General features: G+C 39.7%; 3 protein-coding genes across 3 annotated transcripts in view; all 3 read right to left on the bottom strand.

The window, feature by feature from the left end:
* Positions 1–2,286, bottom strand: LOC129409201 (kinesin-like protein KIF28). The gene is made up of 4 exons (XM_055154514.1): positions 2,097–2,286; positions 1,892–2,018; positions 1,690–1,808; positions 1–1,621 (listed from the first exon to the last, which is right to left on the bottom strand). The coding sequence occupies exons 1-4, from the start codon at positions 2,154–2,156 to the stop codon at positions 1,463–1,465; spliced, it is 465 nt and encodes a 154-aa protein (XP_055010489.1). The 5' UTR covers positions 2,157–2,286; the 3' UTR covers positions 1–1,462.
* A 1-nt stretch (position 2,287) lies between these two features.
* Positions 2,288–9,231, bottom strand: kif28 (kinesin family member 28; the record flags this gene model as incomplete). Its single annotated transcript, XM_055154315.1, is given in 25 exon segments — positions 2,288–2,447; positions 2,526–2,660; positions 2,727–2,797; positions 2,887–3,027; positions 3,156–3,230; positions 3,318–3,425; positions 3,499–3,617; positions 3,687–3,822; positions 3,887–4,010; positions 4,076–4,136; positions 4,256–4,346; positions 4,440–4,561; positions 4,630–4,772; positions 4,989–5,056; positions 5,147–5,258; positions 5,626–5,780; positions 5,880–5,987; positions 6,431–6,550; positions 6,636–6,671; positions 6,749–6,811; positions 6,813–6,902; positions 7,019–7,069; positions 7,130–7,321; positions 8,329–8,500; positions 9,206–9,231. Coding segments are annotated over 25 exon segments (2,679 nt in total), but the record flags the coding sequence as incomplete, so codon positions are not given.
* ahctf1 (AT hook containing transcription factor 1) overlaps positions 8,716–12,267 on the bottom strand; it is a 19,956-nt gene continuing 16,404 nt past the window's right edge. The window contains exons 44-49 of the mRNA XM_055154314.1: positions 10,730–12,262; positions 10,375–10,615; positions 10,133–10,288; positions 9,973–10,058; positions 9,829–9,899; positions 8,716–9,755 (exon numbers count right to left, since the gene is read on the bottom strand). Of these exons, the coding sequence (XP_055010289.1) occupies positions 9,557–9,755; positions 9,829–9,899; positions 9,973–10,058; positions 10,133–10,288; positions 10,375–10,615; positions 10,730–12,262 (2,286 nt within the window). The 3' untranslated portion in view covers positions 8,716–9,556. The remainder of the gene's footprint in view (positions 9,756–9,828; positions 9,900–9,972; positions 10,059–10,132; positions 10,289–10,374; positions 10,616–10,729; positions 12,263–12,267) is intronic.

Below are 12,267 nucleotides of genomic sequence, written 5' to 3'. Positions count from 1 at the left end.
CATATGTTTACTTTTCGATCTGGGATTTTCAAGGACTGGAAAATACTGGAGAAGTCCTTTCTTACAGGGTATACAAAATACATGCCTTTGTTACAATCAACATTTTTGTTACTTTTAAAGACAGAACATATATCTTGCAGTTTATTCCCTTAATTTTCACCAAACTTCAACTATCAGTAGTTTTATCTTGCACTGTATGAGTGACAAATATGGGCCTATTACGGTGGACCTTTTAGTTAACAATTTTAAGCTGTGAAGCCTATGAGAGTGGGGCTGTAATGCTCATTGTACAAAACTCCTAGTGTAAAGAGAAGACAGGCCTACAGTTGGAAATCACAATGAAATGTGCATGTACTTAGAATGCGTGGTTTAGTTCAGTTTGTCAATAAGAACTCTTCAACACTAGCTCCAATCCTAAAACAAAACAGGCAGCTTGAGGAGAAAGGCATTGTTCAATACCACATAAAACTCTCTTACTGACATCAGTATTGTTTTATAAAGCAGTTTTTCTCTCTTGATGCCTATCTGCACACTGAAGAACCTTTAATATCTATATTAAAGGGCTACTTATTAAAGACTAATGGTGGTATCCTCAACAGTGCACTTGCTGTGACAATGTTATTTCTGTTGATTTGGTTATTATTAACAGTGACTGTGAAGCCTCCATGTTGTGATTCGTTCACAGTTCTCATAGTTTCTTTCTCTTGTCTTTGGTGAAATGTTAAAGACTCTATGGACCTACCTCACCTGTACTCACAGATCTGCACACAGGAAACAGGGTGTTTTATACAATAAAACTAAACTAAACGTGACTAACCTTTATATCAACAGTAAATTGTACAATTTAGATACTTATCAGATTACCTCTGATAATCTTAATCTGTTTATCTTTCCACTTGCTGTCACTTATGTCATTGAGGCCAACTGTTTAAATGACACAGTGTGCTTCACACCCTTCTGCCTTCAGCGTCCCAAACTGCCTGCCATTTATCTCATTTCTCTTTTGGACCTATAACAATCATGTTTTACCATCTAAACTTACTGGTGTGCAGCACAACTTTGTACAAAACTTTACAATGACATTTTTAATGAATGCTCATTTTTATGTATTGACCCATTACAAAATGTCCTAGAAAAGCTGTACTTTTGCTGATGTTTTCTGTTTAGCAACTTTGTAATGAACTGCATTTGTGACATTTACATTGGTGGTATAATTTTGTGATTTTTTTTTTTTTTTAATTGTACATGCCTTTTAACTTATTTGCAGTTTTAAACTGTCTCAACTACTTTTATATCAATTCTAATAAATTTGAAAGAAAATACCATTGTTGATAATTTACCCCAAGTTCTTAAATACAGAGAGAGATCATTCAGGATCTGCCAGGCAAATATTAGCAATGGTAATCTTAACAAATCGTATAAATGTGAAATTGTTATTCTCAGTTTTATAAAAAAGAATTATCTACAAATATATTTCAGATCTTTCTCTTTTGCGTCGTACAATTGCAGCCACGTCCTGCTTGAGTTTAGAAACACACTCCTCTAGCTGCTCTGAGAAGTCTCTCAGCAGGCGACCTTGTTCATCCACAAAGAAGCGCAGCCCCAACAAGTCTGACTCCTCCTACATGCAACATCAAAGTGATATTACCTTTTATTACCAGTGATATTATCTTTGTGCCTAATACGTACACTGGGCCTGTGTCTGCGCAGACGCTGTAGCTGAGCACGCACTGATGTCATACTGTGGTAGAAAACCTTCAGAGCTCGAGCAAACTCTGCATCACAACTGGGCCGCACCAAACGACCACCTGCAACCAGCACATACAAGAGGTGACTCTCTTAGTGATTTGTGTAATGTCTGCACATCTGTTTAAAAAGAAAAAAATATTACCATTCCTGGCAGTGAGTTGTTCCCTCAAATTCAGATTTTCCTTTTTCAATAAAGAATTCAAACTCCTCATTTCCTCTAAGTCTCTCTGAAGAACTCTGAAGGAACTGCTCAGCTCACAATCCAAAGACTGACTCACAAATATCGAAAGCCCATCAGTGGAAATGATCCGCTGAAATATTGAATTAACTTCTCATAATAAACTTACTGCAGAATCAGCAGGGCCTGGGTTATCAATAATGAAGATACCATCTGATGTCATTCTCATCTCATCCAAAGAAGATGTAAGTTCTGCACACCCATCTGAAACAAAGTTGTTTTTTTTATTATTAATAAAATATATAACAAATTGTAATTGATTGCCATTCAACTTATGGCAGGGATGAATGCACCCTGAAGGCCCCAGAGCTCCAGGACCACAGCACTGCTCTGCAGATACTCCAACAGACTCTGAGACGTCTGCAGTGAAGTGAAGTGCACTCGGTGATCCAACAGAGGATTAACATTGTGCCATACAGCCGGAGTGTACAAAGGATGGGAGCAGTCGAACAATTTGAAACTAGAAAGTTATATGAAAAAAACAATTATCTTTATAATCCATTACATGGTATTAAGTATGTGCTTATGTGCAGCTTACCCTACTTGTACGCCTCTGTTGTGGACCTCTCTTATCCAACGCAGGCCACAGCACTGCTCCAGCACCAGCTGAAAGTCCAGGCGGCGTCCCAGTAGCTCTGATGGGTCAATCAGGATGTCATCCTCACTCAGGGGGCTGATGGAGCACATTGGACACTCTTAGAAAGACTTCACTATATGCTTGTGTGTGTTAGAAACATACAGTCCTGTAGAGGCGCAAGGAACCAACTGTGCTTGTAGGATGGCCTCCTCTGTTCCTTCAGACCCTAAAACCTGCACGGCCACAAGGTCTTTAGTCCAGATAAATATTCATTTACAATGTACATTACTATGTTCACATCATGTTCATTTTAAACACAGACCTCTAGTTGCTCTTCTAATGGGATGCGAAAAGCCAGAGTTTGGAGCCATAGATGAGCAGTGCCCAGGAGCAGTGGCTCCACTGGATCCCAAAATGGGTCTTGGTCTCTGGCAAAAGTGGTTGAAGAAAAACTTATAGATCTCTAAGGACACCATGTGCGTGGACAGGTAAGGAAATAGAACAAACAATTTTAACCAAAAATAATTTTAATCACAGCAAAATAGCGTAGAGACCAAGAACTGTATAATATACATTTGCTTCCTTCTGTACTGTCTGATGTTGCTGATACATTTCTTCCATTAGGTATTTACGGTTTATGAACTTTGCCTTAGACCACATCCATACCTTGAGAGAAGGGAAAAACTATGTTAAAAATATAAAAAGTGAAGATTTGTAGTTTAATATTTATTGTAATACAAATGATTGTAATACCAGTTTGTTTCCCAAAGTAGTGACTCTTACAACAATATCTTTCTTCAGATCGTGGCCTTTTGAATCAGACAAAGCCAGGTTCTTGATCTCCAGTTTAAACTCTACATCCTACTGACAAATGTGACATATTAAAAAAACAACAGATCATCCAAATAAATGACAGAAGTGTCATCAGGTGAACCTTGTGGAGCTCCTGGCTCATCTGGTTGGCCTCCGTCACCATAGGCATCAATTTAATGTAATCATAGAAGACCGCTAGCAGGCTTGGGTCAGTTTGGTTTGACCCAGGGCTAGACTCACCTACAAATATTCAAGGTAGAGTCATTAAAAGATACCAAACAATGGCTTGTCCACATGAAGCTCACTAACCAATGTGGATGCCTTCAGCTGTAGCCAACTCCGCCTGGAAATAGTCGTAGTCATAGCTGTTCCAGTCGTCCCCTCCACGCTCCGAGGGGAACCCAATAAAAAGGTAAGTACAGTTAGAGCCCAGAATTAAACGGTCCTGAAGGGGGGAAAAAACTGTCAAATTGTATCATACCAAAGTTTGACAGTGTTGTAAAACTAACCAGATGTTGCAGCACAGTCATCTGACAGATTGTTTTACCATTTACAATCACTTTCGCGCCTGCCACCGGTGTCAATGTGACACGACGCTGCTCGTTTCTGAAAACTGCATGATGCTCTTGTATTCTGAACAATTGAAAAAAAAAGTGATAATGTACATTCTTAAGTACTTTCATCTACTACAAACATACCCTAGTCCTTTGATAGAGATGTACTTTGGGGAGGACTCACTGCAGCCCACATCCCATTCACCTAGAACATATTAAGAGCTGATCTGAGTCAAATTCCCTATGTATACACATGTTTTGCTTCACTTCAGTCATCAAAGATTTAACATCAGTTTTAAGTGTGGTATTGTTACACAGACTCACCTTCTTGTATAAATAGTTTAACCACACCAGACAGCTGGGCGTCCTCATTTATGTTAAGTATGTAGGGGTGCATCTGCATCATCCTCCTCTCCTACAACACAGCACCAGATGTCAAAGGAGGCACAAACTATCTGTCTAGCTATGTATCTATCTGTAGTGCATGTATGTGAGTGAGTGTGTGCACCTTTGTGATGTTCGCATACTGCTCTTCTAAGTCCTTGAGCGCCTCCTGGAGGTGCTGTTCCCACAGTGTCTGGATGGCCTTGATCTGCAGCTCATTGTGGGTGAGCAGCTGTCGAAGCTCCTCTGAAGCATATTTGTCTGTTATTGATTACTGTATTTGAATGTTCATTGATTGTGTGTTGCGGTCTTACTGGTCTCATCACTGGCCCTGTACCCCTCCTGTCCCAGTCGGCTCAATCTCTGTAGAAGTCTGGCATTCTCGGCCTTCAGCTCTTTCACCAGTCGCTCAGTGGGACTCTCATTCACAACAGCTCGATTTTGAATGCGCTTGGCCCTGAACAGGAAATGGAATTTATTTTGTGGATCAATAAAAAGTGGAAATTGTATTGCATCAGCACATTTATTAGTTTGTCATGACCATATTTATCATCCTATAAAATAAACAAATAAAAAATAAAAATAGTACAATATTATTAGAGGGTCTACTAAAATTGTGAGATCTTTTCTCATATAGTTCATTATATAGAATTTTGCCATTTACTAAACTTACCTTTCAGCATAACGCAGGGTTGAGAGTGATTCTTCATAGCAAATATCAGCAGGACTAAGAGTAGCAATCTGCAATATTCAGTTTGGAAGAATTTAGAATTTTTACCATTTCATTTCATCACTTTAAACAGTGCTGTAAACAAGAGAAAAGAAAGTTACCATAACAGTACGACTATTGCCTCCTAGAGCTGACTGCAGAAGCTTGGTGAGAATAGACTCTCTGTAAGGGATGTGGACCACCTTTTTACCCACCGCCACATCTGCGAGAGCGCTGTAAGATACATTGGTGGAAAATAACAAATTACAAATATTTGCATTACTGTAATTTAATAAATATATAAACATGTGCTTGTCCTTTTAATTGAGTGTAACTGTAGCCATGAAATTAACTACTGAGCACAGTACAAGTCAAAAAAACTTCCCAACCCACTGCTGTGTCTTCTCCTGCTCTGGCTAGACCTCAGAGAATAAGCAGGTTGGGTAAAAACAATTTCATTCAGTTTTAAACTGTTTTTAGAATTATAAGTTACTATGAGAAAACTGTGCATTCCATTTTTTGTTCTCACTCAAAACATCTGCAGCTGTTAAAATAATGGTTGGAAACTTGGTGACTTAAATAACTAATGCAGAGTGTTGACCTGATGACGTTGCCCAGAGTGGTGAGGCTCAGGTTGATGGCCAGGCCCTCTTTGAGTCTGTCTGCCTCAGAGCCAGATGACCGCTGCCGCTCACTGCCAGCCAGATCCACCAGGTTTATATTGGACTGCTTTGTGGTGCTTTCTTTTAAAAAGATCTAAAAAAAAATATACAAAAATATTTAAAATCTAAGGACAGTTTACTCCAAGCTTCAAGTTAAGTTATTTCAAATGCTACAGCAGATCAGTTATTGTACCTGTTTTAGCTGTAGACTAATGAGCATGTGAGAGCGGCTGCTGTTTGCATTCATGTTTGTGGCAGCAGTGGTCCGAGTCCTTGTGCCCTGCTCCATCAGCTGTTCCACCTATAGAGAAATAAAATAAAAATCAAATAATCTATTGTGATAAAGTGATTTTCAAAGCAGACTTAGTTTTTTACTTATCTTTGCAAAATATTGGTTAAAGTATAATAACTACACCTGTAACAGCTTTAATAAAGCATGAACAAAGATCATAATGGACAGATGCTTACTTTTTTATCTTCTGTTTTATAAAAAATTATTAAAATTTTATGGAAAACAAAAAACAAAATAGACAAAAAACAAAAGAAAGCACAATCCTGACAATTATAGACAAATAGTTAAAACATAACTCCTAAACCTAAACCTTTTCTTTATTTAAGCCTTATTTTCAAATTCAACTAGTTAAGGAGTAGTAAGCACTTTGAATTACTTTGTGTACGAATTGTGCTATACAAATAAAATTGCCTTGCCTTGCCTTGCCTAGTGGTACTACATAATGTGCCTACCTGTTGTGCAGTCTCACAGGGAACAGTGCGAAGGCCCTCCACATAGAAGCCTCTGCTCTGCTCCTCCCTGACTCTGAGTCCTCCTGCAGCACGAGAGCCGCGGAACAGCAGATCAATCACCTGCACGATTAAAAGGAAAAAAGCAGATAAATGAGCAGTAAATGTCTATTATCAGTTCAGATCAAATAAATGAGGCTTTACGCACCTGTTCATTATAGATCTCCAACATACTGAAAAACACCTGTGAAGAGCTCCATCACTGTAAGAACCGCTTGCAGAAACTGAATTATGGATAAAATGTAAAATTGTAACTTTTACCTGACAACGCCTTGAGTCCTGGTTTTCCCTGATGGATTCAAAAAGTCGCTCACAAAGTCTTGGGAACCAAGCCTTTGTTGGCCCCATAGCCCATCATGGAGTAACTCTTCCCTGAACCAGTCTGCCCGTAGGCCAAAAGAGTGGCATTATAGCCCTTTAACACAACACAGTCTATCAATCAGTCTTTACTTATGGATCCCTTTGCAACACTCAAGGTGAGTGCTTTCCAGTCAAATCAAAATAACGTATTTGTTAAGTCTAGGTTTTTACCTGTAGTGAGTTTTCCAGAATACCTTCTCCCAGGTCATGAAATACACTATCCTGCAGACATAGAAATGGTAATTCAGTATGTCAGATGTGACTGATATGATATTACCATACCTGGTCAGCATAGCGCCCCCCTGTGTCTTCTGGCAGGTACTTCCCTGTGTTGTCTTGGATAAAGCCACTGTGGGACCAGTAAGTGTTATCAAAACAAAAAGAGCGTCGGTTCTGAGGTTCACGTGGGTCCTGGATGGTGATGGAGCACGGTACCATGGAGATGATGCAGCGACTTCCAGCATCTCTTTCCCTCTGAGCAAAAAGATGCTATTACACTCACTAGGCACCTATATGGAAATTATAATGCAATGGTACAGCTGCCCTGGGGCTGACTGATGGAGATTTGGCTAAAATACTGTACAAAAAGTGAGTCATACTCATTTACATTTATTTGAGTAACTTTCTGAAGAAATAGTACTTCTAAGAATAGTTATTGGACACCATATCTTTACTTCTACTTGGGGAATATTTTGTTTGAAGTAGCAGTGCTCTTACTTGGGAAAAAGTTGTGTTTCCTCTTCTCACTGTGAGTAAGTATACAAGTAAGAATAAGCGATAAAAGCTTATGTTGATATATTGTTATTAGTAGTAGTATTTATTTGAACATTTGTGTTTCTTACATCACTCCCAGATATCAGATATGACACCAGATTTGTTGCATTTGTGTTGAAATATGATTGTAATCCCCAAAACATTTTCCTCTTACTTGAGTAATTTCTTAAGTAATCACTTCTATTTGAGTAACATTATTTTGAAGTAATGTTATTCTTACTTGAGTCAAATTTTTGGCTACTCTACTCACCTTTACATGATGAAGCACCAGCAGCACTATGTAACTGTTCTGTTGGAGGGCCACCTGCTTGTCTCCATGGAGATGTTATAGCTGTGCCTATAATGTTCTATAGTATACTCATCAATCTCCATCGAGACAAGAAGGTAATGTCACCAGCCAATTTAGAGGTCACATCAGTGGAAAGACTATCCCACTGACACTCACAGTAAACATACAGGGCATACCACCTGTAACTGGATATATGCACTATATTAGTGAGCTTAATGCCATACATTGGAACATTAAAGTCAAAGTAATAATGCCATACAGTGGAACGTTCAAGTCAGAACATCTCTACAAGCTGGTGGTGCATTGTCAACCAGAAAAGTTACACAGTGCATCTCTACTCTACTACTGTGACACTGAAAAATACATAAGGTACAAAGCAGTGATACAAAAAAACTTTCCAATGTCAAATGAGCATTACCTTGTTGAAAGGCCGGACCCTGACTGCTACCCTGACACAGTCCTTTTGCATGTCCGTATGTTTTGGTCTCATCATAGAGCGGCGGTCCAGAGCAGACAGACTGATCAGCCTCTCCACTCCACTGAGCACAAGCAACCAGTGTCCGGTTACAGACAAAACACAGCCACTGTCACTGCACACAGGAAAAGTATACCACTAGAGGATAATGACTTTCACTTTAAGACCTTACTGAGCTGATACTAATTATAAAACTCTTGACGAAATAAGGAGCTAAAAACATCTCTGCTGTAGATGATTTGTACCCTCATTTGGTTTGACCTGTAGAATACTCCTTTTTCAGACAGGGCCTAAGTCAGACCTGTACAATCAAAAACTGCACACAAGATATTTGGTTTTGGCGCTTTACCATATTTATCAAAGCAGTCATCAAAATACAATTATACATACATTCATCAAAAATAGCCTATGTGCGTGATATTGCCAAGCATCTAAGCATGTTCCAGATAAACACATTCAAATGCAAATGCAGTCATTCTTTCACATTTACAGTCCAATTAATAAGTGTACAAGTATGCATGTTACAGGGAATTACAAATTTAAGACTATGGCATAGGCAGATAAATGCTTTTGAAACACTTGAAACTTCCAAACAAACATAATTGTTTAAAGATTTATTTATTAACTTTATTTGGAACATAGCAAAATACTATATACATTTTATTTGTAGGAAATGTGTTTTTTTTTCATTGGATTGGTGGCTTTTTTTCTATAGTAGAAAAACAGCATTCATCAAAATAAAAACAAATAAAATTAGAATGTATATAAAACCTCTTTATCAGAGGTAAATTTTCTTCTCTGATTTAAGTAAAGGTACAACCTTAGATCACATTTCCCTTTTGCCATTTCGAGCCCAGAGAAGCAGTTTCCAATATTTGCATATTGACTAGCACAAAATGGCTAATGCACACTAATCTAGTGAAATAAAGTTTAAAGGGGTGGGACATGTAAACTCCAAAAATAGTCCTCTTTTACAGAAAGTGAACTGTCCCCAAAATATGTTCATGCCTTAGCATTATTTTATCCATAAGCAAAGAAATGTATATTTACACAAATATTCTGCTTCAATTCCAGCACTGAGGCAAATGAAAAACAGTCTATGGGTGACAGGGCCTGGCCAGGCTTCATCTCTGGGCTACCTGAGGTTTACGGTTCAAAGACGCCCAGCCTCCTATAGCTTCTTCCTCCGCGTTACAGGTTTGGTTAAAACTGTGTCCATAATACGCTTGCGCCGAAGGTTCATAGTTGAAGTTGGGCCTTCCGCTTCTTTTGTCCTTTTCTGGGCGCGAGGAACCAGATCAGCTGGACTGGGCAGAGGAGATAGTAGGTCCACTTCTGCTATCAAGGCTGGCTCCAACAGTGCTTTAGATCTAAAATTTAAAATAAATATATATCTGTACCAACAGACAAACTTTAAAAACACCTGAAAGTGGGAAATCTTACTTTGCTGTTCTTTTGCTAGTTTTTCTTGTATTTGACACTTTAGCCTCTTCCACTTCTACAGCCATTTCATCCTGTTGAAAATGAAAAAAAAAATTGCATTTCAAATTTATTTGTTTTCAGTATAATAATTTCACATTTACTCACCTCTGGGGGAACAGCATCCACAGTGGACACGTTCCTCCTGCTTCGAGTGACAGGTGCAATCTGACTGGGAGACTCCGCGGCCTTGGCTAAAATACACACAAACCTCTTAGCCCCAAAATAATCACATTGTTTGAAATTTTGTTAAATTCTCATTGCCCACCTCTTGTTCTTCGTCGAGATGGGGAATAAATGAAAGAGCTCTCCCCTGGACCAGACTTATCATCTGGATCAAAAACCACACTGTTCTCAAATGGGGGCTCAGGGTCCACCACAGACTTAGTGAGCCTCTTACTGGTTCTTGTTGGCGACTTTGTAACTGTTGACACAAACAAATGTATTAAATGTATTAGATGTCAACTTAATTTTGTTTTTGTTCCAACATTTGGCGCTGCACCTACACACCTTCCTGCTTTTGTTCTTCATCCTGAAGCCTCTTGATAAGCACATCTGCTACAGGGGTCTCTGAGGGCACTTCCAAAGGATGGTCTAATAAAGGCTGTTCCTCCTCAGGATGATCCCACAGCTTCTTTTTAGTCTTGCGAAGAGCATCTGCTTCCTGCTTTGGTTCAGGCTCGGACTGGTCTTGACCTTTCACTCCTCTTCTTTTCACACTCTGAGGAAGCAAAACAGGGACCAGTTTTACCTGGATGCATGGTTGTGAAAAGTTGATGAAATACCCATTGAATTAATCCTCAGAAGACAATTTGACATGAGATGAATAAAATATATGAAACTAACACCTCTAAGAGACACTCACCTGTGGGTAAACACTCGGAGTGATGCGATTCGACTGTCGAGTGGTTCGGCCCAAATTCGGAGTCTGGTGTTTCTTATCATTCTCTTCTACTGCTGTAGACAGCAGTGATGCAGCTTTTGTTTTTCTGGAGCTCCGTTTTGCAGGAGTTGTACTGACTAGCTCTTGTTCTTCCACCTCTTCTTTGAGTACTTCTAAAAGCTGTGGGGCATCTTCACTCAAGCTCACAGTGATACGACTGGACCTGCGAGGTGTAGTAGACTGTGCCGCTTTCCTTTTGGTGGGGGTCTTGCCCCTGGCAGAAGACTTAGCAACAGCATGTGTTTCAGCCATCTCTTGTTTCACCTTGGCCTCAGGGCTGGCTTCATCCTCTTCACTGTGGTGCTGTTTGCTGGTTCTTGAGGGGTTTCTCTGTGAACCCCATTTTCTGCCTGGAGACAAAGTCCTTGTAGTGCTAGACACAGTGTTATCACTCACGTTTTCCACTTTATCCTCCTTTTGTTCTGTTGGAGCTTCGGGCTCCGGCTCGGGCTCAGGTTGAGTTCTACGAGTACTTCTTCGAGGAGTGCCAATTATACTTTCTTTAACTTGTTTGCTTCTTTTAGTTGAGCGACCAGGAGAGGTGGCGACTGCAACAGTTGGTTCTTGGTCTTGTTCCATCTTCACTTCCTGTTCAGGCTTTCCCTCCTCGTCATGTACCTCTTCGGGCACAGGGGAAATGAAGGTGACAGCTCTAGCTCTGGTGGTCCTTCGAGTTGGGGTATACGAAGCCTCATTCCTTCTGCCAGAGCCTGGAATCTGTAACACTGGCTGTTCCTCTGGGGCATCATCAATCTCCTGCACAGATGCAACCACTGGCTCCTGTTTCTTTGATCTGCCCTTTTTTGTTTTTTCCTTGTCTCTTGATTCGGTTTCCTCCTCTTTCTCCTCGACTGACACTGTGGCCTGATCAGTCTCTGAAGCCTGTACATCCTCGCTGTTGGATGAGCATGGATCTTCTCTGAGCGGTTCGGGTGGTTCATCTGAAGGTTTTGTTTTGTCTTCAACCAATTCACCTTCTACTGGTGCATCTGACATCTCTTTATCTTTACACACCTCTAAGAGCTCATCTGTTGACTCTGGTACCTCAGCCTTCTGATCTTCAAGCTGCATTTCTGTATCTTCTTGCTCATCTTCAGCTTCTACTTGAGTCTGTGGTTCAGTATTTTCTATCTGCTCATTTTCTAGTGTATTTTCAGGTATTACCTCTTGAGCAGTATTTTCAGTCTGCTCATTTTCTAGTATATTTTCAGGAATTACTTCTTGCACAATATTTTCCATCTTCTCATTTTCCAATATGTTTTCTGGAATTGCCACTTGTTTGGTATTTTCTGCCTGCTCATTTTCTAGTATGTTTTCTGGAACTGCCTCTTGTTCAGTATTTTCTGTCTGCTCATTTTCTAGTATGTTTTCTGGAACTGCCTCTTGTTCAGTATTTTCTGTCTGCTCATTTTCTAGTATGTTTTCTGGAACTGCCTCTTGTTCAGTATTTTCTGTCTGCT

Source organism: Boleophthalmus pectinirostris, unplaced genomic scaffold, assembly GCF_026225935.1.
Source record: "Boleophthalmus pectinirostris isolate CB_2022bp ecotype Guang Dong unplaced genomic scaffold, ASM2622593v1 HiC_scaffold_19, whole genome shotgun sequence".
Taxonomy (NCBI): Eukaryota; Metazoa; Chordata; class Actinopteri; order Gobiiformes; family Gobiidae; genus Boleophthalmus; species Boleophthalmus pectinirostris.
Note: the sequence above shows the minus strand (reverse complement) of the source record. Positions and strands in the feature narration are given on the sequence as shown.